The sequence below is a fragment of the Zalophus californianus genome, chromosome 1, assembly GCF_009762305.2.
Source record: "Zalophus californianus isolate mZalCal1 chromosome 1, mZalCal1.pri.v2, whole genome shotgun sequence".
Taxonomy (NCBI): domain Eukaryota; kingdom Metazoa; phylum Chordata; class Mammalia; order Carnivora; family Otariidae; genus Zalophus; species Zalophus californianus.
In genome coordinates, this window is record NC_045595.1 from 76,473,074 (window position 1) to 76,499,194 (window position 26,121).

Sequence of the window (26,121 nt, forward strand, 5' to 3'; positions counted from 1 at the left end):
GCAAAGTGCCTGACGCCCAGTAAGCACCATACTGGTGGCTACTATCATTAACTATGTACAGATATTTGGTTCCGCCTCCCCTTTTAAACATAAAAATGTTTTTATGAAATTATGTCTCTAATATTTATAACTGGATATCTCCAAACTCCCAACTTACTATGCAACATCATTAGCAAGTTAGCATCTGATCGCAAGCCAGCTCCTCAATTCTCTATGATCCTGACATTGCCCTGCTCCTGTTCACCATCCCTTCTGTTGGGGAATTGGTTGTAGTCACGCTCATAGTACTGCTCAGACGGAATGGGATCCGTTATCTTCCTGTTCACTGCAAGCATAGACGCAGTCTTAGAACTGGAGCTGCCCGAATTATGCAAACTCATTCGGACCCAGAAGAGGCACTTTGTAAAATACTGTCGATTAAAAGAAAACATAAAAGATCCCACTTTTCTCCTGGTTGCAATTTTTTATCTACTGTCACAAGTGCAACCTGGTTATTACTCCTTATTGCAGAGACCACATCATCTGAAAATATTTGTATAAAGAATGAGGCCTTGCAGCACATACCAGTTTGGCCAACTTAATCACCCTGAATTTCAACTCCCAGAAATTGAGTGTTGGAAACAAAAATGTCCTTGGAGAGCTCATTGTCACTAGCTATTTCTGATGAATGGCCATTATTCTCTTTAAATTTTAATACATTCAGAGGAAATAGCCATACTGTATGAACTAATGAAATGTGCTACATGAACAAAATACTTAGAAAAAGCTGACGCTTAGAGTTTGCTTTTGGAATTATCATAACTTCATTTGACAGAGGTTTAAGATACAGATAATAATAGTTGTGCATGCATTAAGTATTAATGAGGTGCTATGTGATGCTCCTAGCTTACAGCCAGTCAGTGAAAAGGCGCAATAAATGTTTATTCCTTCCCCTTCGTTGCCCTGCCCCCCTTCCCCCAAAAAAGGCCTGGTAAGAACAGTCTCAGCCTCATCAACTCCTCCATCCCCCTCAAAGTGTGGTAGCAGGACCAGCAGCAGCCCTGGGGAGCTTGTTAGAAATGCCAAAGACCCCACTGCATTTCCACTGCCTCAGACTCTGCATTTTAAAATGATCCCAGGCAATTCCCAGGCACATGAAAGTTTGAGAAGCCCAGGGTGGCCTCTCTGCAGGACCTTTATTTGCAATTTTCTCTTTTACTGGAGGGGCCATTTAAGGAATGGACACTCTGCAGGTAAAGTCAAGGTTAGACTGAATTTGATAGTCAGTACTAGGATCCACATCAGCAACCATTCTAGAACTAAAGACAGCCCATCTCTCCCTGATTTGCACTACTGTCTCTTGTTATTTACTTATTAAAGCTTGAAAAAGCAGATGCGGCCTCACCTGCCACAACTCAGAACCATAAAAGAGTGAGTCATCCCACTTCCACGGTTATAAGAGCCACGCTGCTCGGCAATTCATAGCTGGGTGAGCCCAGGAATGAATGAAAGGCCCAGGCCAATCAGTGAAACTCGGCTCAGAAAGCAACCTCTAACGTCATGAACTCCTTGGCCGGAATTAAGAAGTTTCAAGAGATTCCAACATGGAAAGAAAAAAAAGAGGAAAAGGAAAATAACTTAATGAATCACTCTAATTGTGGCAATACTCAATGCAGAAAAGGAAGTCTGAGTCTGTTTAATTGATACCATCAATTCAGAAAAATGACTTAGCAACTAAGAAAGTTGGAATGTGATCACTCAGGATAAATTACTCTCAAAGAGAGAAATGGGAATTGTAAGAGCCCATGTTATATCCCAGGGGAGCCAGTCACTGTTATTGTACCAGCCCACTGGTCACTCTGTTTCTGGCCAGAAAATGTATTTTAAAATTGAATGTAATTCAATAGGCAACAATTGGGTGGCAACTATATACCTGAATGGTGGGGATTTCAAACATGGGGGTGATTCACACTGTTCCCTCAGGAGCTTACAGTTACTCATGGTGTGTGTTGATGGCAAGCAGTTATTTCAATCTTTTGAAAAAAAAATTTTATGCATAAATGCCCTACTTCCATCAGCGGGGAAAGGGCAAAGCATCGAATATGGGGTTCAGAAAGCACTCATCAGGTAATAGGCCCTTAAGCAGAAGTCCCCAGTGATATCAAAAACAAAATATTAAATGCTTTAATTATCTCCTTGATATTTAAGGGTTTTCAACCACTTTCACATAGGCTACTGATGTGTATATGTTCTGGAAGAAGGTAAGGAGGTGCTTTTCCTGCTAACTGAACAGAAAAGGCTCTGCAGGTGAGAGAGCTCAAATGAGTGAGTCATGCTTACATAGCTAGAACTGACAGAAAAAAGGAATGTGAACTTGGGATTCCATAGCTCAATCCAGGTCCTTATCTACTAACCCATTCTAAGTGCTAAGTTGCATACAAAGCATATTCACATTACCTTATTTCACTCTAATTTTGATCTTAAATTACCCCGTGGAGTGGAAAGCACCAGGGGTGATTGATCCTGATTTTCAGATGAGAAACTAACTTCTCAAGTGGCTCTTAGTAATGGGTCATCAGGACTGAAAAACCCAATCTTTGGGTTCCTAGCCTGGGGAGCTTTCCTCTGCTCCCTTGATCTGAGTATTCTCAGCAATTCATTTCTTCCTCTTCTCGGAAACCTGGCTTGACTATATTCCACAGCCTTCCCCGTAATTAGGCATAGCCATGTGACTGAATTCTGGTCTATAGAATGGGTGTGCAAGGAATGCATGCCCCTCGTAAGGCTTGGCCTATGAAAGTATCCCGTGCACACTCCTGCAAACCTCTTTGCTCCTGGCTGGCTGGAGAGGTGAACGATGGCAAACGTGGAGGCCGTGTACTGGTGGTAACAGAGCCGTAGTCAGCTGGGGTCCCTGAATGACCTCATGGAGCAAAGTCCCCTTTCCCTTCCACCTTACCATCAGCTTCAAACTGCTCTGGACAACCATGTGATTAAGAAGTAAAACTTTTGTTCTGTTGAGTCATGACATGTTTGGGTCAATTTGTTCAAACGGGTTAGGTTATCTTGGCTATGAAACGCAACCAGCCTCCCTGGATGCCAGCTCATTTGGGGCAGCAGCAGCAACAACGTGAGTCTTGCTCTGTTTCACAGAGACGATCAAATCCTTCCCTGCAGTGATTGTTCAGAGTGCTCATAAATCATCGAGCCAAAATAACGTGGCGGAGACGAGCACCCAGGCACAGCCATTTGGAGGCAGTGTAGAGAAGTAGAGGAGATTAACTCTGTGAGCAATCCTCAGTCTGGGGCTCGCTCTGCAATCATTAGCACTCTCTCTCTAAAATAAATATATAAATCTTTAAACAAATGACAATCACTAAATCCAAGTGTATCTAGTTACATTATATGCAAACTCTGCCCGGTCCCTCAGTTTCTGAGTCTTGGTTTCCTCATCTATAAAAGGGTAATGATAAGCAACAAGAATGTGACGGTGAGTTTTAAGCCATGTCACAACTGAAGTGATATGCTTGGCACAGACCCTGGCCCATAAAGGATACGTGGTAACCAGCAGGCATTATGAATATTCAGCACGTGCACTGTTGGGCTTCTCTGTCCCCGCAACACAACCAGAGTTGCAGCTGAAGGTAATATGGGTAATTAGTAATAGAAAAGCAGAGATATGAGCTCTGCTTCATTTGGTATTCTAAAGAGGACACAGCTACAAAGGGCAGTTAAGACAATGAAAAAGATACAGGTAGCTGCTCTTGATGCAAACAGGGCAGAGTTAGTGAAATGAACTGAAGCATATTTGTCTCCAGCACTACTGGGTTTTACTCATAATCCTAGGTCGACCTGTCAAGTAAATCTATATATCAGCAGAATGCCTTAGTCATGCAATTGTAGCACGCTCTAGATTGGATTCTACTAATAGTCTACAGAAACAAAGCAGCATGTAACTCAAGATAAGGACACTATTATGCCTCTCAAAGACTTTAAGAGAACTCCAGAGGGTTAGCAAGAATTACAGTTCCTTCTCCATCGGTCACTGGCTTTAAAGATAGGGTCATAATGTTTGCTCTATGACTGCAGGCTTATTTCTCTCATTACTTTCTTTGCCTAGTAATTTTGAAACTACTTTGGAAAGTTTCCATTTACCATAGTGCTTAGTGAATATAAAACACAGACACATATATGGACACCACAGTGTTACCATTGCTTCAAACCTGATCGACCCCTCACGAAAATAAAATGCGCCCATATAAAACTATAGCCAAGCAGTATGCTATTTTCAAATTCCATGACATTCCAAACTCTCATTATTTTCTTATTTGGCACTGCATTTTAAAAATGACAATCATAGGGTGCCTGGGTGGCTCAGTTGTTTTAAGCAGCCAGCTCTTGATTTCCGCTCATGTCATGATCTCAGGGTTGTGGGACTGAGCCCCTCATGGGGCTCTGTGCTCAGCAGGGAGTCCGCTTGAGGATTTTCTCTCTCTCTCTCTCTTCCTCTCCTTCTGTCCCTCCCCCACTCATGTGCACTCTCTCTCTAAAATAAATAAATACATCTTTAAACAAATGACAATCACTAAATCCAAGTGTATCTAGTTACATTACATGTTACCAGTCAAGTTCATTCACACTGACAGCAAGTACATTCTTCCCGGGATTATCAAACCATCAGGAGCTGCCTTTTCTGCAGGCAGAATAAAAGGGAATGATTAGACCTGAAAGAATCCTCAAAGAGCTGTTGTTATGATTTTTACCATGTTTCTCAGCCACATCCCTTGTAGGAATTTTAGTATTCAAGCTGACACCTGGCAGACTGAGAGTGCATTCTCTGGGGCAACACTGACAAAATGCCCATTGTGCCCGAGCAGAGCCAACAAGGGCCACTGGCCAAAGACTGGGTGCACCTGCCTCTGAGTTGTCTTGTTTCCATCCCCTCTTCTCCAGACTCATAGCCACCACTTTTTAACACCTCTTGCAAATCTTCCCTTTTCACCAAGAGCCTGGGCCTCAAAGTCGGAATCATCGGCAGGTGAGAGTAACTATCAAGAAACGCCTTTGTTTTATTTCTATAGTACTGGATCCTATGGTTAAACTTCTATTTATGAAAAGTGCTACTAGTTTTCCACTAAGGGAGTTGTGTTAAGTATTGATAGAGATACATATAGATATATATTCTTTATAGATATATTTAAGTAAAAAATAAGTCTATTTAGGGCGCCTGGGTGCCTCAGCTGGTTAAGTGTCTGCGTTTGGTTCAGGTCATGATCCCACGTCCTGTGATCAAGTCCTGCATGGGGCTCCCTGCTCTGCAGGGAGTCTGCTTCTCCCCCTACTCTTCCCCCGTGGTGGTGCGCTCTCTTTCTCTCTCTCACACTCTCTCTTTCTCAAATAAATAAAATCTTAAAAAAAAATAAGTCCATTTAAAGAAAAATATTAGGAAATTATATTCAAAAATTATGAAGATGTAAGCTAATGGCTAAAGTTAGGAAATGCCATTTAAAGGCAACATGAGCCTCCAAATGGGATGGAGGGTTGTGGTTTCTGCTTTCCTGTAGGCACCTGGTACATACTGGTGCTATGTTCAATAAGAAACAATAGGATAAAACATCTGCAAAGAGGAGTCGGAGAGGCCTCTGGGAGCCTCTGCTTTCTGTTTAACATACACAATTAGCAGTTTTAGGAAGTAAGTGAGTTTTGGAGATAAGTGAGTCCTGAAGTGTACCCTCTTGTTTCTTTTTCAGCAGGAACACAGTGGCTGGAAGGCAAGCCGCATCTGCCCCGGCTCACGCGCCACAGGGCATGGCCTCCGAGAGCCACGGTGGCCATGGCGGCAGCAGCCTGTCTTCAAGGGCGGGCATTCTGCAAGAAATGGCAGCTGCTTTGTCCAAGGAAAATCTACTTTTTCTCCGCTGTATTGAATATGGAGCAAATGTTTTAAGTGGTCAAAAATAACAGGTCTGGTCATTATGGTTGTTTTCTTTTCTCTCTAAAATGGCTCCCTGGACGGCAAGGGCAGTGCACGTACCACTTGCTCAGCCAAGTTGCAAATGACAACTTCACGTCTACGCCTGTGTCCTCACTCCTGCTGGAGCCTCAGCCCCCCGTCCCAGGATCCCGCTCTCATCAGGAAGGAATTGGGCTCACAGGCAAATACACAGGACACAAGGTGCCCAGCTCTGGAAAAGAAAAGAAAGAGTTTTCTTCTCTCTTTTTCCATAGTCGAGGGGAGGTTAAAATAGAACAAAACAGTCTCAGTTTTCAACAAAAATTAGTTCTGCCTGCCATAGGAGGACTTGTGAACCAGATGCCACTTCTCAATGGTTTAAGAAACATGTAACCTGGAGAATCACCTCAATTTTGTCACCTGTAAAGTGGGGTTCTCTTATCTGACCTGAACATCAAAGGGCTATTGTAAGAAACATTTAGATGATATCTTCAAAATGCTTACGGTTCTCCGGGTGGGGAAATGGTGTATGGGGCGAGACTATAAAATAAAGCATCCAAAAATGAATGAAAACAAACAACCACTTGTCTCCAAACTTTTTCTAGGAAACTATATATAAGATTTCATCCAGCTGGTAGCCAAGCCCCTTTACAGCATATCATGATACTCAGTGATATTACCTCCCGCTAATTATTCCCTTACGCCTCCAGGCCACAGCCAAAAAGATCAAACAAAACAATAACAACAACAAAAACCTTTGCACTTTTCCATTACAGGCTTTCTCATCTCTGTGTTTGCTTATGCTGTTCCTGTTCTCTGGAACGTCCTCCTTACCCCTGCCAGGGAAGTCTTTGCTATTTCGCTTTCCTTTGAAGTACACCTACAGTATATCCACTTTTCTTGTCAGCATTTATTATACTAATCTTACTGTATAGCTGTGTATCAGAACCACCCAGCATATAAACTACTGATGGCTTAGCCACAGCCTTAGCAATTCTGTTTAATGTGTGCAGAGTATAGCCTGGAACTTGGAGGATTTTAGAATCTCTCCAGAAGATTTTGGCATATAGTGAAGTTTGAGAACCACTGCTATACATACGTACAGTCTTCTCTAGGCCTCTGCTATTGGACTGTGAGTTTCTTACATTTGCTCACCTTTGTACAGATGGATGGCAAGCATCCATTTCAACGTTCTGAATGGATCCATGCCTGGGCTTGCTAAAGCCTACCCTGGTCTCGGTTCAGGACTCCTACATTTCTGACTGATTTTCAGTCTGATTCTATGATATTATTGTGCAGGTTATTAGAAACAGACCACCAGGAATAGGAAGGCATCACAGTTCAGCCAGGCTGTGGACTGCTTCTACATCTAGGAAATATATCATGCAGGCTCTTTTAGGTTCTTAATTAGACACGGGAAAAATAGCCATCTGATGCCATGAAGTATGGACACTACAAACTTTTTCTCCAATATCCACATGATATAATTTGCCTCTTAATAAACTAAATGCCGCCCATGAGATGAACTGTTATTTTTCAATATGGTGGCCTTCAGTATGGCTGCGCATAACTATTTCATGGCACGCATATGGGTATAGTCTGTTCTTGAAAACAAACAGCTCAGAGTGGGTTATGTTATAATTCATAGTAAAATCTAACACCTGACCCTGAGTGGTAATCCGATAAATGATTTAAGGGTATAAAACACCCAGCACAATCAAGAGTTCTCAAAATCTCTGCTGGACTCCCGGTTATCTTACTGTTGTTTAAAGGACACTGGCAGCTTTCTTCTCTCTGAGTTCTTCTTTCTGACAGTTTACATGTTTTGTTTTATACTCCATCATCTCTCTCATCCTCCCAGAGGCTTAAATCAGTGAGAAATGGCATGTCAGTTTCTCCTAAGACATTATTAATGACAGACCAATTTCTGCAACATCTGAACTCACATGTATATCCAAGCCCATCTTTGAGAATATTTCAAATCAGTCTTTCCACTGTCTTTGTTACTCTGCCTGAAGAAAAATGACAGGAATTCTAGATTTCATGGAGAAACTGCCCAGACCAAGACCGTGGCTAGCACAAGTCGGCTGAACTGAATGTCAAGGGAGATGCAAGTCATTTTCCTTTCATTAATTCTCATTAATATCTTCTTCTTAGCTCATTTTTCCCTTTCCCACCTATATCTGTTCTTATTTTTTCTTTTATCCACTCTTTTAGGCATTTTTGTTCTCTTTTCTTTATTCTATTCCGTGACATCTCATTCATTTTTTTTTTTAAATCTCACAAGCTCAGCCTCTGGTTTTGGGGTGACCTCTCCCTATGTGTGAATCTACGGGGGATGCTGTCATCCCTTCACCTCCTCCTTGACCCTGGCCATGTCCTGCACTAGCGGCAGTGGAAACGGCAACTCCCTCCAGAAACAGATTCCAGCACGTTCCAGATGCAAGTTAATGCCAAAATAAAAATGTGCATGCAGATGGACAAGAACTGGGAAGGGAAGAACCCAGAAAAAAATGAAAATATTTTTTAGCATGGTGAAATTTCAGGAGATGCTTTGTTTACGTCCCTTAGTGTTGTGATAACTTTGTTATGGCAGTATTTTATAGCAGAAATTTAAACTTTCAAATAAAAAAGGATGCACTTTTTAAAAAGTTGACTTCAAGTTTGGAGTTGTTGGAAAAAAAAAATGTGGGTTTGAGGGGTGGGTAATTCAAAGAAGGAGACAGAAAATAATGAGTATCTTTGTGGAGGAATCCTTATTACATGGACGTAGGAAACTCGCCCATCCTGCTTATGCACACTTGACTCTGTGAACTAACCCATTCCTACACATTCTTTCCCCCAAGGACCATCTCTTTTATTCTTGAAGGATTTGAGCTGACGCTGTTCTCCTAATCCTCTGAAGCCCTGCATTTAGTTCCCCAGTTCTTCTGTGCTATCCCTTCTGCTTCTGTCTTCTACCCCACTTCACAGCTGTGCGGTGATATCTAACACTTCCCGGCAGCATATGCTTGCAGGAGAAGACGCCCAAGCAGTGAAGCCTGTGGGAAATGGAGAGGACCCCATGAAGGGGCGGGCTCTGCCTCACAGGGCCCACCTGTCCTTCCTCCCTGGTCCCAGGGACAGGGCAGGTCCAGATAATCACACTGGTATTATCATTTTCTCATCTATTAAATTGCTATTTTTTGAGAATTCATTGAGATGTTACATATTAAAGGGTCTAACCATAGTAAATTTTCAATATATATTAATTTTTATTACACACTCCCTTCTAAGTTAGGTTTCCAGGCTGAACCAATGGGTACAAAAGTTGGGGGCAATTTTCCATTGACATCAAGTTTAGGCAAAAAGGCACTTCTATAACCCGTTTGAAGGTCTGCTCATTCTCCCCACTCAGATGAGCTCCAGAGAGAAGAAAATAAATGAAAGATCTCTGTGGGGTGTATGATGACACTTTGTTCATTCATTCACTTAACAAATATTTCCTGAGCATTGACTATATGTCAGACTATCTTCTTGGTGTCTAGGATACAACACTGATAAAGCAAATTTCCTGGCCCCATGGAAATTGAGAGTAGCAGAGAAGACAAATACTAAACAAGTGAGTAGACACACACACACACACACACACACACACACACACACACAATATGCTCATGTATAATATGTCAGGGGGTGATGAATGCTATGGAGAAAAACAATCTGGGGTAAGAATGATAGAGAGTGGGGGCAGGGGAGTGACTGCATATTGCAGATGGTTGCTCAGAGGAAGCTTCTCTAATAAGGTGACATTGAGTAGAGCCTTCTCTGGGGACCTCCTAGGAAATTGTTCTTCAGTAAAACAAACACATCTGACACATACGGATTCTCAGTATTGTCAGGACTGACAAAATGACTGGACTAAGTCATTTTTATCATACCCCTTCTCTATATGAAAAAATGATTTTCAGTGATGATTATGAAATGAGACAAATATACTTATGTCATGTAAATATGCATTAAAATATGCACCAACCAAACAAAACCATGTACTCTGAAGTATCCAAATGTTAAAATCAAACCAACAAACAAAACCACAAGTGGTCACAGAAGATAAATTAATTCTTATTAATGTAACTCGAGATCTATTTATTTTTATGATCATTGTTTTCCACTGCTAATTCTAAATCTACAATTTAAATGCAAGAATACATGATACCACGGGGACTGAGGACACAAACTCTTCCTGAAGCAAGGGAAGGATCCCAGATCTGTTAAGTCCTTTTTATTAAGTGGACACTTGATGCCATGGGTGCTAGTCAGCATATTGGGACTTCTCCAAATGAACATCCATATATAATTCAACATTTATTAGATAACAATAATAATGTGCTAATTTGGAGTTTGCATATATTATTAACATTTAACAGTAACCACAGCAACACATATTTTTGGGAGGAAAGAGCATTTTATCATTGACATTGTTTAGACGTGCCAGTGTTTAGTGATAATAAGAAGCAGAACCACTCAGTGAGTTTTATGACAGTTTTAACTCCTCTGTGCACCTGCTTAATGCCTGCCCCCAGGGTATGTTACTCCCCCTGTCCCACCCTAGACATGCCACTGATGGGGTAAGCTGAGTGACCCTCTCTCCTCACTTCCAGATCTAAGTGTGACCCTGCCTTCTAAGTATGTTTCACACTCTCCTTCATGGACCCCTTACAGGCTCTGGAATACAATAGCCAGTATCTTGGAAATAAAGTGAAATGACACACTTGCTGAGGCTCAACAAAAAAGCCTGTTTGATGCCCATAGAAATGGAGCCCCCCAGCCTTCATGTTTATTAGAAAGAGCATTACCTCACTCTTGAGAGCAAATAACAGATATTGACTGAATATTTATAATGTGTAAGATGGCAAGCTAGGTAGTGAGCAGGGGTTTGTGAAGTTATGAGACATGGTCTTGGGACTTAAGACATAGCTTGGACACAACTTAGAAAAGGCAAAAACCATACAGCAAATAAATTTAAGAGATAGAAGCTTATTAAAAAGGAGGGATTACTTTAATTAGGGGTGGTCAAGGCAAATGTTTGACCCAAGCCTCAAAAGGATGCATGAGGGGTGCTTGGATGGCTCAGTCAGTTGAATGTATGACTCTTGATTTTGGCTTAGGTCTTGGCCTCAGGGTCCTGAGATTGAGCCCATGTCATGCTCAACGGAAAGACCGCTTGTCCCTCTCCCTGCCCCTCTGCCCCTCTGTGCGCTCTCTCTCTCTCTCTCTCTCTCTCTCTCTCAATCTATCTATCTAAAAGAAAGAAATAAAATCTTTTTAAAACAAAGATGCAATAACATTGCATGAGTAAAAGGAAGAGGAGGGAGGAAGTCTTCAGTGGAGACTACATCAGGGGTGTAGAAAATGCAGTGTGTTAAACAGTCAAGCAACAGTTTGAATGATGTCCAACATGAACATTGAGATGCACCATGGAATATATTAAGGGAAATAGAATGGGGCCATGGGTGGCCTTGAAAGGCAGGTAAAGGAGTTTGACTTTATTGACAGCTGAGGGTTACCACATGCTTTAAGCAAGGGGGTAACCAAATCAAAGTGGTATTTTAGGAAAATTAACCTGGTGGTAATACGAAGTAATATGAGGGACTGAGGTAGAGGAAGGGGGTAAAGAAGGAGCAAATTTGGATACAGGCATAGAAGTGATAAAAGAATTTGAGGAAATTCTCCTTCAAATATAATGGAATGTATGACATTAGACAAACGGTCAAACATCACAAAATTAAAACTCAGAGTTTGGATTAAATTTTAATTTGGGGAACATGAAGATATGGCTCTGGGGAAAGTAGTCATACAATTGACATCTAGTCAAATTCCCTTATATTTGCTGACATTCTGAGCTACATTCCCAAAGAAACAACTTAGAAAAGTCAGAGGGGCAAAGAGTTCTCTTTGAATGGTAGAGCTCTAATGTTAGTTTCTCCACAAAAGCCAGTAGAAGCTTTCCATCCTCAAACACAAGAAAACAAACAAAAGAATCACTTGCATGAAGCTCCAATAAAATTCCATCTGGTGGTTGGCCCCAACTGGGACAGCCTGGCCTTAAGTCAGATGATACAATATGAAAACCTTCAGAAATGTAAGATCTACCTTCTATTTCTAATTCTTTTCTTGGAAACATAAGTGGCTTCAATTATAAACACTAAAAAAAAAAAAGAACAAAATTAATCCTCAGAATGAGCTCTATTTCAGGGCTGCACTTAATGTGTGATTTCTCCTGCGCTACTTAATTCACCTCTCCTCTTTAAATAAAGCTCCCTACAAAAAATCTTCAACTCTTCAAAAGAGAAAAATGCCTCACTCTTATCTGTGAGTTGTCTTAAGGGAGAGATGCAAGTTTAAAAGAGTCTAGACAGATGGTATATTGGTCTTTATTATAAATAATTTTCTGAATTTAAGGCATGGTCCCTATTACAAATTTCGTGTCCATTCTTCAAGTCACTCAAATTCAAAATAATATAATTGAAATATTTTGCATCAAAGTCCTTGTGCTACATACATTTTTTTTTCAGTAGACATGAGCATCTATGTAAGAGTTTCACTTGGGAGAAAAAAGACCCCACATCCTAGGAGGTGAGGGCAGGATTCTGATCTTCTGGTGAAGGGAGAAGTGGAAACAGACTGGGTAGTCAATCTCCTTTTATGACTCAGTTTACCAAAATCCTTGCACTTTGAGAAACAGGAAGAACATCCATTTTGAGAGTCACAGGTGAAGTAATTTTTCCCAACATTTTTCAAGATTTGGTTTGTTTCTTAAACTAGAGATTTCAATTTCCACTGAAACGTAAAGAAGCCCTTTTAATTTCCTGGGGAAAAGGAGAGAGAGTCGGGAGTGGAAAAGGCAAGCAGCCCTGCACACTGTGTCTACAAGGTGGCAGAGAGAGAGGGGTTTTCACCGTGAAATCAACATTGTTCGCTGCCTGATTCAGTCTCTATCAGGATGGTTTTCACACTTACAAAAACCCATCTTTCTAAACATCATGAATAATGGATGGAGATTTCTGAAACCTCTTCCTTTCCCTCCACAATTTAAATCAAGCTCTTTCAAAGCCAACATACTACATCTTGATTGAAGCCTGAAAATGTTATAAATAGTAAAGGTTGAAAATTTTCCACAAAGGTAGGTAGATGAAAAAAAAAATCCTGATACCATACATAAGCAAGATGTACTCAGCAGCTCATTATCAACACTGTCTTCCTTCATCACTGTGCTGATGTCATGAAAGAACACAAGGAACAAAGAAGGGTCGGGGCACCACTGCGCTTGCCTCCAAGCTGAAACCTCTGCATTATCCTGCTTCCCCAAAACCAGGTGTATGATGCCATTTTTTTGAAGCTAAACTTGGCCCAGGGAAGCTGTATGTAACTTGAATTCTTAATACAGTCTCCCTCTGACCCTGGCCATTGTTTGGATGCTGTATGCTCTGTGTGCTCTAGAGCATTGAAGCTTACACCTGTAAACTGTTCGCTGAGTGCCAATTTCCAAGCTGGAGGAATTATTTTTTCTCTTGCTTCAAATTCCTCTAGGTTTCATGGGAAACTCTTGTCAATGTCACAAACACCAGATCTTTACAGAAAAAACTGTAAGAATATGAAAAGGATACTTCAGGCTGGGGCAATGGAAGGGGTACTTCATGGATGAGGTGGAGAAGGCTTAATAATAATGTTATTTGGATGGTGTTAAATTTCTAAAGGACTCTTAGAAACCTGTACCATCTGATCTGCAGAATAGCCCTGTGAGGCTGTTCCACCTCTCAGGGAGTCCCCAGTGAGTTTCATGCAATAAATACGTATTGAGCGACCAGTATGTACCAGATGCTGCTATGCCCACAATAGTCAAGGCCTCTGCTCCCATGGAGCTCAGGGCTGAGAGTGAGACAAATAATAAATATCAAACACAAATAAATCACCTAGATAACTTAAGATAGTGAGAGAAGCCATGAAGAAAATCCATGAGGGCAATATGTTAGAGATGAGGAGGCTGTTCTTAGGGGTGACACTCAAGCTGAGAACTGAAAGAGGTGAGTACCAAGTGATGGGGTGATCTGAGGGAGGGCCATGTCAAGCAGAAGGAAGCGCACATTCAGCAACTTTGAAGCAGGGACCTGCGTGGCATGTCCTATAAACAGCAAGAAGGTCAGCATGACTGATGGGAGCTATCCTACTTGGAAGTACATGACCATGCATAAAGAAACAAGATGGAGGAGGAGGAGGAAACAGTGCTCATATTTGTTGAGTGTTTACTATGGGCCAGGCTTTGAACCAAGTTCACCAGTCACCTAAGTGGCGGGGGCTGGGACTCACACCAGGTTCCCTGAGTCCAAATCCTGTATATCTTATACTATGCCATGCTGCCTGGCCCACACCCTGCCATCTAGAAGGCCAACTTCGGTTCACCCAGGTAGAAATGGGAAAGAGAAGGAAAAATAATATTCTGAATCCCAAACAAGATCCTTTTTACCTGCTGGCCTATGTCCTGAGTGATTTTCTAGGAGGGGCAAATTTTGGCCCAAATTTTAAAAGTTGCAATTTCTCTAAATGCAAAGGAATATTGTCTTCACTTCCTGTCTTTGGCGGCCTCTGGTCTAAAGAATCAGCTGACTGTCTCTACACTCTGAGGCAAATTCAAGCACTGAAGATAGAATATAGTTATGAGATGAAACTAGAAAGGTGACTGGAAAAGAAAAAAAAATAAAGCCTATTTAATGCATCTAGGAAATGAGTCCAAATGGATCTTGATTACTGTTGCAAGGAGAATACAATATAAGTTCTTTCCATCACCTTCCTTTAAGCAAGTTTGAATACTCTCTCTGACACTGCTTTTACCTGAGCTCAAATTGCTTTAGAAACCTGTCATACTGAATTAGCAAAAGAAGATAGTAATTCAGAGGGGTGCCAATATGGCATTATTGAAAAAGGCTTCCTCTGCAGGATTATTTGGGGACAATAACTCACTTTCATCACCATGGGTCAGTATGAGCCTTTCTGTGGCTTTTGGATTTAACCTTTTAGAAAGTCCACCATATAGATGAGAAGTGCACAGAGAACACCTGGACTCACCACCCAGAGAATGATGACACATGCGAGAGCAAGAGCACATCCACGTGTTGGCTCCATTCTGGTCACTTGGCATGGACCAACACAGACCCTGTGGCAGCCTGGCAGAACAGTTGGGTTTCAGAAGACCCTTAACCTTGACATCCAACTTAAAGGCCAGGAGAATTAGGAATAAATAGCACAAACATGTAAAATAAAATACTCTCCCTCGTGATCTTAATGATGGGCCATCTCTTTGGAGAAGCCTTCCACAACCATCCTATCTCCCCCCACTTCATCACTCCCTGTCTTGTTACCCTCATAATTTTCTTTTTCTTTATTAAGATGAAACAAGTTTTGAAATTGCCCAATTAATTTTCATTACTTGCCTGGCTACTTCCATCCCTCCCATCCCAGAACATGATCTCCCATGAGAAGTAGAATTTTGACCATCCTCCACCAGCCCCTAGGAACAATGCCTGGAGTAGGCACTGAATAAATATGAACTGAAGACTTTGGACTTCACAAAAATCTCATTATATAAGAGCAGAGGCTATTCTGTGTGCAAGCGTGTTGTTTTACCAGCTGTAACAGTGAAGGCTACGCAAGCAAGAATCCAGGCAGTCACCATGAACCACCTGCTGATGAGAGACTGGCTGTATGTCCACCAGTTACTTGGTGGAGAGAACCTTAGCTGTGGAAGAGCTGCAGGGCAATTTTCATTCTCCACACTAAAGTAAGCATGCTCCTGAGTAAGCTCAAGAAAACTGTCATCCAACTCTTCAGCACCTACTTCTTGATCTGCACAATGAAAATTGTACATCATCTCTGAGACTTCTCTACCTCTGAAAGTCTAATATTTTTCTGCAACTCTTTATTTTGAACTTCAATTTGAACAATTTAACTTTGAATTGTAAGGTCTAAGACTTCAGAAAGGGTGCAAGAATTGCACCATGAACACAGTAGACTGACTGGCTGTTAAATATTCTGTCGCAGGGTGCCTTGGGGGGCTCAGTTGGTTAAACACTGGACTCTTGATTGCAGCTCAGGTCATGATCTCAGGGTCCTGAGGTCGAGTCCCGCATTGGGCTCCATGTTCAGCAGGGAGTCTGCTTCTCCCTCTCCCTCTGCCTCTTCCCCGCTCTCTCTATATCTCTCAAATAAATAAATAAATGAGTCTTTTTAAAACATAAATAGGGCGCCTGGGTGGCTCAGTTGGTTAAGCGACTGCCTTCGGCTCAGGTCATGATCCTGGAGTCCCGGGATCGAGTCCCGCATCAGGCTCCCTGCTCAGCGAGGAACCTGCTTCTCCCTCTGGCCCTCCCCCCTCTCATGTGTGCTCTCTCTCTCTCTCATTCTCACTCTCTCAAAATAAATAAATAAATCTTTAAAAAAAATAAAACATAAATAAATATTCTGTCACATTTGTTTTCCCTCTTCTTGTACATATGTGAGTACACATGTGCGAATGTGTGCATGTGTGTCTATGTGTACACACATGCATGTGTGTGGTGTGTGTATACATGGGCATTAGGCGCACAAGTGAAGATCTATGTATATTTGGCTTGAATTATTTGAGGGTTCATTGCAGACATTGATGTACTTCATCCCTAAATAATTGAGCATAAATCTCCTTAGACCAAGAATAGTTGCCTCTACTGCAATTATCACACTCAGGACATGTAAAATTTATAACTATACAATTTTCTAATAAGCAGTTGGTTTTCAAGTCCCTTCAATGTCCCTAAATGTCCCTTATAACTTCTTATTTTTGATCTGGGGTCCAATTGAGTATCATGCATTATATTTAGTTGTCATCTTTCTTGAGTCTCCTTTAATCTAGAATGGTTCCCCAGCCATGTTTATTTGTTTATTTTTGGCCCTTTACAACACTGACATTTTTGTAGTGTTCTAGCCCAGCTGTTTTACAGAATTTCCTTTCATTTTAAATCACCCGATTTTTTCCTCTAATTATATCCAGGTCAAAGTCTCTCATTCTAAGTACCTAACATGACCAATATAAAGTAGATGTGAAGTAATTATGGTTCCCAAAAGGAATATTTAGGCTGAAATACCAAGCCAATGAAGAATAAGAACACTTCTGACATAGGTATCTGGTCTTACCTGTTGGAAGAGTCTCCTCCATCTGTTAAAAGCCTCATCAGTGCAATCAAGTTAGTGCTTCCCACATATCAGTCACTCACATACCACCTTCAAAGAATTTTGTTATATCCGGGTTCGACTTGTGTTAGCATTTATGCAATCCTTTACTTTAATTTGATCTATTTATTTAAACTATCATCCTAAGAAATAATATCCATAAAAATGGTTTTGCTATGCTTGCTATATTTTTCTAATACCTATCAAAGTACACAAAAATACCCAAAGCAAATTTATGCACATCTAAAATGATTTCCCATACCAAAGTGGGCTTCTTGGGGAAATACTGAGTGGAGTATGGCCATATTGCTGTGTGTGTCGTGCATGTGTGTGTAGACAGAGTTGGCATAAAAGGCCTTCTGAAGAACTAAGGAAACAAGAAGGTGCCAAGGTTGTCATGCCAAGCCAGGGACAACATTCAAACAAATGACAAGTCCTGCAATTCCTGAGAGGCACAGCTGCTATCTCCAGTCCCCTGACACCAGATTGATTGCTTCTCTATTCATTTCCCAGGCCCTCAATAGGCAAGATGGAAACAGGCTCAGGAAAATGCTACTCAAGCAAACTCAGACACTGATGGAAGGAATCACTGTGTCCTCCAGAAGATCACTCTTTGTGGCCTGTAAAATACGCCTATTGGATCACAGAATTCCTGATATTTCATACCCCTCTACATCTGCCAGAAGGAGACTGAGGCCCAGGGATGATGGCTGGGTTGTCCAAGGTCACAGTGCTAGTCGGTGGCAAACCACAGGAACTTCATCTACAACTTCAGATCCCCAGGGCCAGTTCATTCCATACCTCATGCTGAGGCCTGAACCTATACAGTTTTTTTAAAATATATAAAACCATACATATATACACCATTACACATATAAAACCATATTTGTACACACACATATAATCACATACATATACATATATATAAACACACACACACACACACACACACAACCACATTCTGGCTTCCTGAATCCCTCCTAAATGCTCTTTTAATCACAAATGTTCCCAGCCTCCAAGAGAAGGGCATTCTCTGAACCTCACCTCTGTCATCTTGGCTACTCACCAAACAATCATCTTTCCCTGTGTCCCTTCATATGTAAAACATATAGTCTAGGCCAGCCCACACTCAAATGCTTCTAGCAGTTCTACCCATCTTAGTTTTGACAAATGTATAATCCTACTCTAAAAACTCAGCATCAGACCTCCAGAAAAGTATTCTAGGGCTAGACCTCCCACCTCCTTTTTACTTCCGGTAAAGCCTTGTGGAGCAGAAGGCCTGGGTGGGTCAGGGATAGGTTGGGGAACAGCCCACACCTGTACTGGCAGCTGGTAGATACCCAGCTATCCATTGGCCCAGGATGCTCTCATGGGCTCTCGCTTTTCTTTCATCCCAACACGCAATTGGTTACTAAGTTCTGTGGCATCTGTCTCCCTAGAGTCTGTCTCTTCCATTCACTCTTCTCCTTCACCCCTTGGTGCAGGCCCTCATCTTCCTCCCCTATACTGTTACAAGGTCTCTCCCCTTGCCTGCGCGCCAAGCCACCCTCTACACCAATGACTCTCACGGTGTGGTCCAGGGACTCCTGGGGGGGTCCCCAAAACCCTTACATTAAGACGAGACTCTTTCCATGATACTGTAGACATGATTTAACTGTAGATATGATATAGACTATTTCCATAACACTACAGATATAATATTAAAGATGTGATTTGCCTTTTCTATGTTTATTCTATCATAAGTATATGGGGTAGTTTTCCAAAGGTTTTTCTGACATGGGATATCACAACAGAGTGAATCCAGAAGCAGATATGAGAATCAGACTGTCTTCTATTAAGCCAGATGTTAGAGATGTACAGAAATGTATAAAGATGTCACTCTTCTCACTGAATTTTCATTCTGGAAAATAAATTATTTTTCATAAAAATGTGTTTTTATGTTAATATGTAATGGGTTTATTATTGTTATTTTAATGAATTAGTAATCATTTTGTTAATATCTCAATTTTAATTTCTAATATGGGAGATGAGGATAATATAATCCACATAAACGAAAACTGCTTGGGATCCTCCATACAGTAAATCCCTCATTCATGATAGCCCTGCTTCCCTGTTCCTATCCTAATTCATATTAGGTTCTCCGGGTCTCCTGCCCCTCCTCTCTCTGTCAGGTGCAATATCAGTTTGATCTTTCCCTCAATCCATCCAGCATCTCTAAAGCCCCTTTGAAGCCATTCTCACCAACTCACAGCCCAAGCAAATACGACTCTTTTCTCTCTGACCTCACTGCTCCTAGCACATACATGTCACACTCTGCCTGTAATGCTTTCTTTATGAGTTCAGCTTTCCATAGATCTCTCTCTCCCTCCTATGTCCACACATTCTCAGAGGTCCAAGACAGAATCTCACAGTCTATATCTTTGTATTCCCGGTCCCTGGAATAAATGTGTATTTGTTAAATGACCTGAACACAGGGGAGATGGAATAAATGTGACAGTGGATTTCTAAACATCAGACATGGGGAAAGACAGAATGAGAAAGGGTGAGATCAAAGAATTTCCTATGTCCAAGCTGGGGAGGAGTGTGCATAAAGCAGTGATTTTTAAAATCACTAGGCACAAGGATTACTTAAGGAGCTTATTAAAAATGCAGATTCTCAGCTCCACAGACGAAGCTATTCTGACTTTGCTGGTTTGGGGCAGGGCCTAGAACCCTTTACTTCAACAAAACACAGGCTATTCTGATGAAAGGGGTTCTCAGAACACACTTTATGACCCATTAGCAAAAATAATACAGCAGAGGGGAGGGCTGCTCAGGGCAGCAGTTACTAGATTAGGCTGGGCTGAATCAGGAGATTCAGGGAGAGCAAGGAAGACTTGATGAAAAGGCAGTTTTGTGAGACCCACCCCAAGTCTTCAGAATCAGAATCAGAGGTGCATCCAGGGGGCTTAGAGTCAGGAAACTTTACTCCCGTGGTTTAAGTGCTTAGTCATAAGAACCTGGAGCCAGGGTATTAACTTCTTTTCTTCATCCAATCATCTCTACTCATCCTGGAACCTCCCATCTATGAAGCAGAGACCATATGGTGCGCCCAGATGTAAATGGTAAATACTCATTAGGAAAGGCCCTTTGGAGGGTCATATAAATGGATCCTAAATGGATGGGGAGCTTTCGGGAAGATACTGGATTAACAAGAAGACCAAAAGAACTATTTCATAGAAAGGACAAAAAAACTGGAAGGACAAGCAACTCCCAAGTTTTCCAGAGTCTAAATGTCCACACTGTGCTTATGGATCTTGCTCGCATTGTTTCCCCATATAATCTAGACCCACACCACCCGGTACAGTAACCACTAGTCGCAGTGGCTACCGAGCACCTGGAACATGGCTCCCATGATTGAGGAGCTAAATGTTTAATTTAATTTGTGATTAATGTAAATTTAAAACCCAATAATGCCAGTTATTGGAAAACATTCAAGTATATTTGAAACAACGTGGATATGTGAACCTGCTTTTTCAATTGTCAATTTTGTGAAATTTGAACATAGGTCAAGTGTTTCTGATGAAAACTCAGTTTCCAAAGTGCAATGTGCTGTATAAAATACACACTAGTTTCATAGACTTGGTATGAAAAAAAAAAACAATAAATTTTAACTCGATCATATGTTAAAATGATAATTTTGGATATGCTGCGTTAAGTAAAAAACATTATTAAACTTAATTTCACCTTTTTCTTTTTACATGTTTCATGTGGCTACTGGAAAATTTTAAATTCTGTAAGAGATAGCATTATATTTCTATTGGAGAGCGCAGTTCCATTTAAGATGGTATAGAATGTGACTACTGAATATTGTCATTAAATATTATGAAACCATCTTGGAACATTACTTTATAGAGGGAAATGAACGTTCCTCTATAAATTAGTCCCCCCGGGGACTGCAGGCAGATTCCAAGGATGCTATCATTTTGGAAACTCAATCTTTTCCAGATCTCATCCCTACCTGCCTCCCCAACGATGGAGCAGCCTCCAGGACAGCTAATGAGTCCCTTCTGAAAAGAAGCCTCAAATTTTCAAGTTCCAGTCTGGTGTTTACACACCTGATCACCGTCTACCTTTAGCAGTCTTACTTCAAATGACTTTGGCTTATTTCAAAACACCAAACCCGCCCTTAAACAGCTTAAGAATTCATACTGATGAGACTATTCACAACATTATGCCATTGGCTCTCAAAGAAGACCCAGTGCTCTCCTGAATAAAGGCAAAGGCATCTCTCTCCAAAGAGACTAGTTACTAAGCCAACCACACTCTTTAGGTCGAATTTTGGCATGTTTGTTAAATAAATTACCAGACAGTAACGTTCTTTTCTAACCCCTTCTCTGGGTTTCATCTGTCTGAAAACTGCTCTCATTGTTATTTCCCATGTTATCAGGCATTGACTCACACCTTAAGACAGAGGGTTCTGACTTCGGGTTCATGGTCCCCCATTGAAAGGCCATGACTACAGTGCAGGGGATCCACAACTGTGGGACGTCTTTTCTGACCGCCCCCCCCCACACTGATCAACAACTGGAATTTGGCATTTTCTTCAATTCTAAAGACAAACAACAGACTACAATACTGTCATCAGTATCTGATATCACCAATAAAAATCACAACTTTTTTTTATATATAGCAACACAGTTGTTCAGAAATCCTGAAATATCATTTATGCATATCACAACTTTAAAATCATAATAGTTAATTCCTCCTGCTCATAACCCCTCCTAATAAAGAGAGACAATTATCGGTCAACTTCTCACCTGGTAGTCATTCAGCCACAAAAGGGAAAAGGTGCATCTTCTCAGTCAGTGGTCCAGACATCTGGGTTGCTTAATGGCTGCCCCACCTACACTTATTTATTCTTTGTGGATAAACAGAAAGTAGTCAACCATTTAAATTATTTGTTATAGTTTTGCAAAACTGGCCAGTCTAAATGAGAATGTTTAATTCTTCATAAGCTAGCACTGCCTTTTGAAATATGACAGGTATGTGGGCTACAAGTCTAGACCAGGCAAGTTCAAACACATCGGATGGTGAAGCTAACTACTGAAGTGTGTCATTTAAAGTGATTTTTTTAATAGCGATGACAGATTTGGCAATGATACAGGTCACGCATAATATTGTAAGTTCAGTGTGACAGAGATTCCAGGAATCCCTGAGAATCAGTGTTTTGTGGGTATTTTTGTTGTTGTTACGGTTCTTTGTAATCTTATGTACTTTAATTTTTACATTTAAAATATTTTAGATTTAATTTAAACAAACTAAAAATGTTTATTTTACATTAAAAAAATAAGAAAGAGTACAGAGGTTTTACCAGACTTCCAAAAGGATACATAGCAAGAAAAATGGTTAAAATCCTCTGAACTAGGCATTGCATTACTAATCCAGGACCCTGAACATCCATGTGTATTTACCAGAAACACCTGCTACAGGTAGAATCCACAAATGTTACCTGGCACTGGTCACAGTCATGTTCACCACCCCTACTCTACCCACACTGAGGAGAAAGGTTTCTCTGTATTAGTCTCTCTGTTATTAGCACCAAAAAGAGGCAAAGTAGAGAAAAAAACACTACTTTTTAAAAAGAAGTAAAGGTGCACAATTTCACCCGTTAACACCCTAGAAGTTGATGATGAATTAGAGGTTTTGGAGCTTGGGAAGTGAACAGTAACTTCTTAGTGACTCAATAAATTACCATCAATTTTTCTAGAAACCAGTTGGCTCTTCCACCTGCAATATGCAAAGAGAATTAAAATCTTGCCTGTTATTACTGAACCTATTTCCCTCAGTTAAGTACAATATGAATGTATATTTAGAAACACTGCAACACCTTCCAATTTAAAAGAAAGCGATGTGGGACTTACAGGGTAAAACCAGGTGAGACAGAAGAAAGCAACAAATGTTGAAGACCCATATTTCTCGGCACTGTTGTCCCAACATTTAGAAACACGCTGGCATAAAAACAATGCTGTCACTTTTGGAAATTTTGTTCTTTTTTTTTTTTTTTAACACCAAAAGCCAGCTTCAGCCCCCAATTTAATATTGTCAATACATTTTCTTCATTACACAACTGGCACACCAACTGTTACCTAAGTACTTCACTCTTCAAATCCCACACCCACACATTCTGAACTCATCTGCACCCAGATATGAATAAAGATGAATAGCATCTTGAGGAAATAGCTTCTCCGTTCTCCAATGGCAAAAGCCATGGAGCAAACACCTCACGGTGTCTGAGGGATTTCTCAAACAACGAGAAAAAACTCTAAAGCCACCATTTTGTCAGGAAAATTACATCCTTCCATGGCAACTTGCCCATTAAGGATTTGAAATCCAAAGGGACCTCAGAATTCCTTTCCAATATAGAGGTTCGGTGACTTTCTTAAAAAGAAATGACTTTTCTTTTTTCTTTTACTAAACTTCAGGTAATTAGGTTTTGGTAGGTCAGCAACCCAACTCAGCATCTCTTTATGGAGAATGGTTCTAGGAGACCTTGATGAAATTGCAAATGCTTGGAAATAGTCACTTGCTTGCATGCTGGGTAAATAGGAAAGCATGCTGACTGTATTTATTTTACTATCATTATGTCTCCATGGGGTGGGCTAGTAAAAAAGTGCAAGCTGTTAACAGCTTGGTATATACATACATACACACACCCCACACACAGTTTACTCAAAAAATTTATTTTTCCTTCAGCTCAAACCATGACTGCAGAAAATCCCCAATACTTGAAAGAATTTTTTTCCAAATGTTTGTTTCTAAATTGGATGTTTGTCACTCCATTCATTTGTGTTCGTTCATTTGACAAGTTGTTAATGAATGCCTACTATGTACCTGGCTGGTGGTGAACATCACATTCAGTGGTATAAACACAGGCAGGTCTTTGCTCAAAGAAATGTTTCACAAGGTGGCTAGGTGCCCAGACTAACCTATAGTAATCTCCCGTATTAGTCTTCTTGCGCTGCAGTAACAAAATATCACAGCCAAGGGGACAGCATGGCCATTGTCTTGTGAGGGGTCTCTCCTTGGGTTGTTGTTGGCCTTGTTCTTGCTGTATCCTCACAAGACTGTTCCTCAGTGGATGTGGGTGGAAAGAGAGGAGGCAACCTCACTGGTATCTTTTCTTATAAAGGGCACTAATCCCATGATGAGGGGCCCACCCTCATGTCCTCACCTAAACCTAATTACCTCCCAAATACAGTCACGTTAGGGGTTAGGGCTTCAATACCTCTTTACTGTCAAATGTGCTATATCACCTACAATGTTAATTCAATAGACTTAACTGTTTCAAATCCATCTCAGAAGAGTGGGACTTTGGTTCCTCTGCGATTTGGCTGCTGCAGTGGTTAGGACTGAGGACCCCAGACACCAACAAAGGATGAGAGCTACAGCAGCACCAGACACTTCAGTCCTGAAGACCCAGGTGGTTTGGGGTTTAGAGGAGAGTAAAATAAACTCAGGTCAGCATCTAAAGCAGAAATCATAAGATCTCTGCAGTGAGGTCAAGATCCAGAAATGATATGCTTTTAAAAATCAGGTGTCCTTACTTCAAGGCCTGCCTGTGCCTGCCTCTTTGAAGCTTCTCATGATCAAGTTGAATCAGGCAATACAGCAAAACAAATAAAAGTAACACAAAATCAGAATAATAGGAAGGTTCAGTGTATTATACTAGGCCTGAGGTTTTCACAGAGCTGCAATTACAGAGCACTTTTAACCAGGCCTGAGGAAGTAGGCTAGTTGCATACTCACCCCTCTGCTATGGGAAAGCCAACATCCACCCAGCCTGGCCCCTCGACTAGAAATGATCTGATTCTACCAAGGTTCGATCATTTCCTTAAAAGTCTGTATGATCAAAGCCAGCCTGGAATGGACAGGGATCAAAGAGGAGAAATTCCAGAAATCCAAGTGCAGGCTTTGACTCTGACTAAAACTTTGTGCAGCTGACTTCCTTTCAGACAATTCTCTGCCACTTCAAAGAAACCACCAGCACATATCACAGAGGTTGAATATGCCTTTCCCCGTGGTCCTGAGTCCACGCAGAAGCAATCAATAACTTTCAGCTGGATCTCTGACATACAGACTTCCAAAATGGAATGTCAAGCTCCTTCATGTTTTTCACAGAACGAAGGGGTAAAAACACTCCTACATTTCTCTTCCCCCATCTAGTGTCAAAACTGAAAAGGCAGGTAAGGACATTCAGGTATCTCTGGGTGACTTAACTCACGCTTGGGGCTGTGCACATAACACACAGGGCCTGGGAATAATTCTAACGCATGTCTGGTTCTTTGCAAGGGCTTTTATCTCCATAGTCCAAAAGGATCCTTACAGCAAGTTACGTGGGATGAGAAACATGATAGCCATTTGGTAGAAACCCGGGGCTCAGAGAGTCAAAGGGACTCTCACCTTCGGTCACACAGTTAATGGCAGAATTCTATTCAAAATCAGAAATTCCAAGTGCAGATTTTATCATCATCACACAAGCTTGGGAACTAGAACTCCATTCATCATCGCACAAGCTTGGGAGCTAGAACTCCATTCTTCTGCAGGAGGCTGAATACAGCCTGCGGATGTGTTCTGTGTTTTGTTCTGTTCTGTTTTTAATTGAATTAGTTCAATCATTAAGCTTCAGGAGTTTTCCCATAAAAATCTGGATTTCTGACTTTTTTGGAAAAACCAAAGCTCAGATCTGTCCTCACGCAGGCAAAGGAAGAGCAGAGCTAAGAGGAGACTGGCCTGAGGATGTGAGCCTTCGGCTCAGGTCTTGATCCCAGGGTCCTGGGATCGAGCCCCACATCCGGCTCCCTGCTCGGCAGGAAGCCTGCTTCTCCCTCTCCCACTCTCCCTGCTTTGTTCCCTCTCTCACTGTCTCTCTCTCTGTCAAATAAATGAATAAAATCTTTAAAAAAAAA

At 41.2% G+C, this 26,121-nt stretch overlaps 1 protein-coding gene across 13 annotated transcripts in view; it reads right to left on the reverse strand.

The window, feature by feature from the left end:
• Positions 1-26,121, reverse strand: part of LRRC3B (leucine rich repeat containing 3B) — a 151,549-nt gene that overhangs the window by 52,747 nt on the left and 72,681 nt on the right. For 4 of the 13 annotated variants that reach the window (XM_027582142.2, XM_027582131.2, XM_027582130.2 and 1 more), the window contains exon 2: positions 21,973-22,073. The exons of 8 other annotated variants lie outside the window; for them this stretch is intronic. Coding sequence is in view for 1 of the 5 variants with exons in the window: in XM_027582141.2 (XP_027437942.2) it covers positions 22,043-22,073 (31 nt within the window). In the remaining 4 variants the exon portion in view is untranslated. Of the gene's footprint in view, positions 1-21,972; positions 22,074-24,495; positions 24,514-26,121 lie in introns of those variants that run through there. One more of the 13 variants, XM_027582129.2, reaches the window with a different exon arrangement.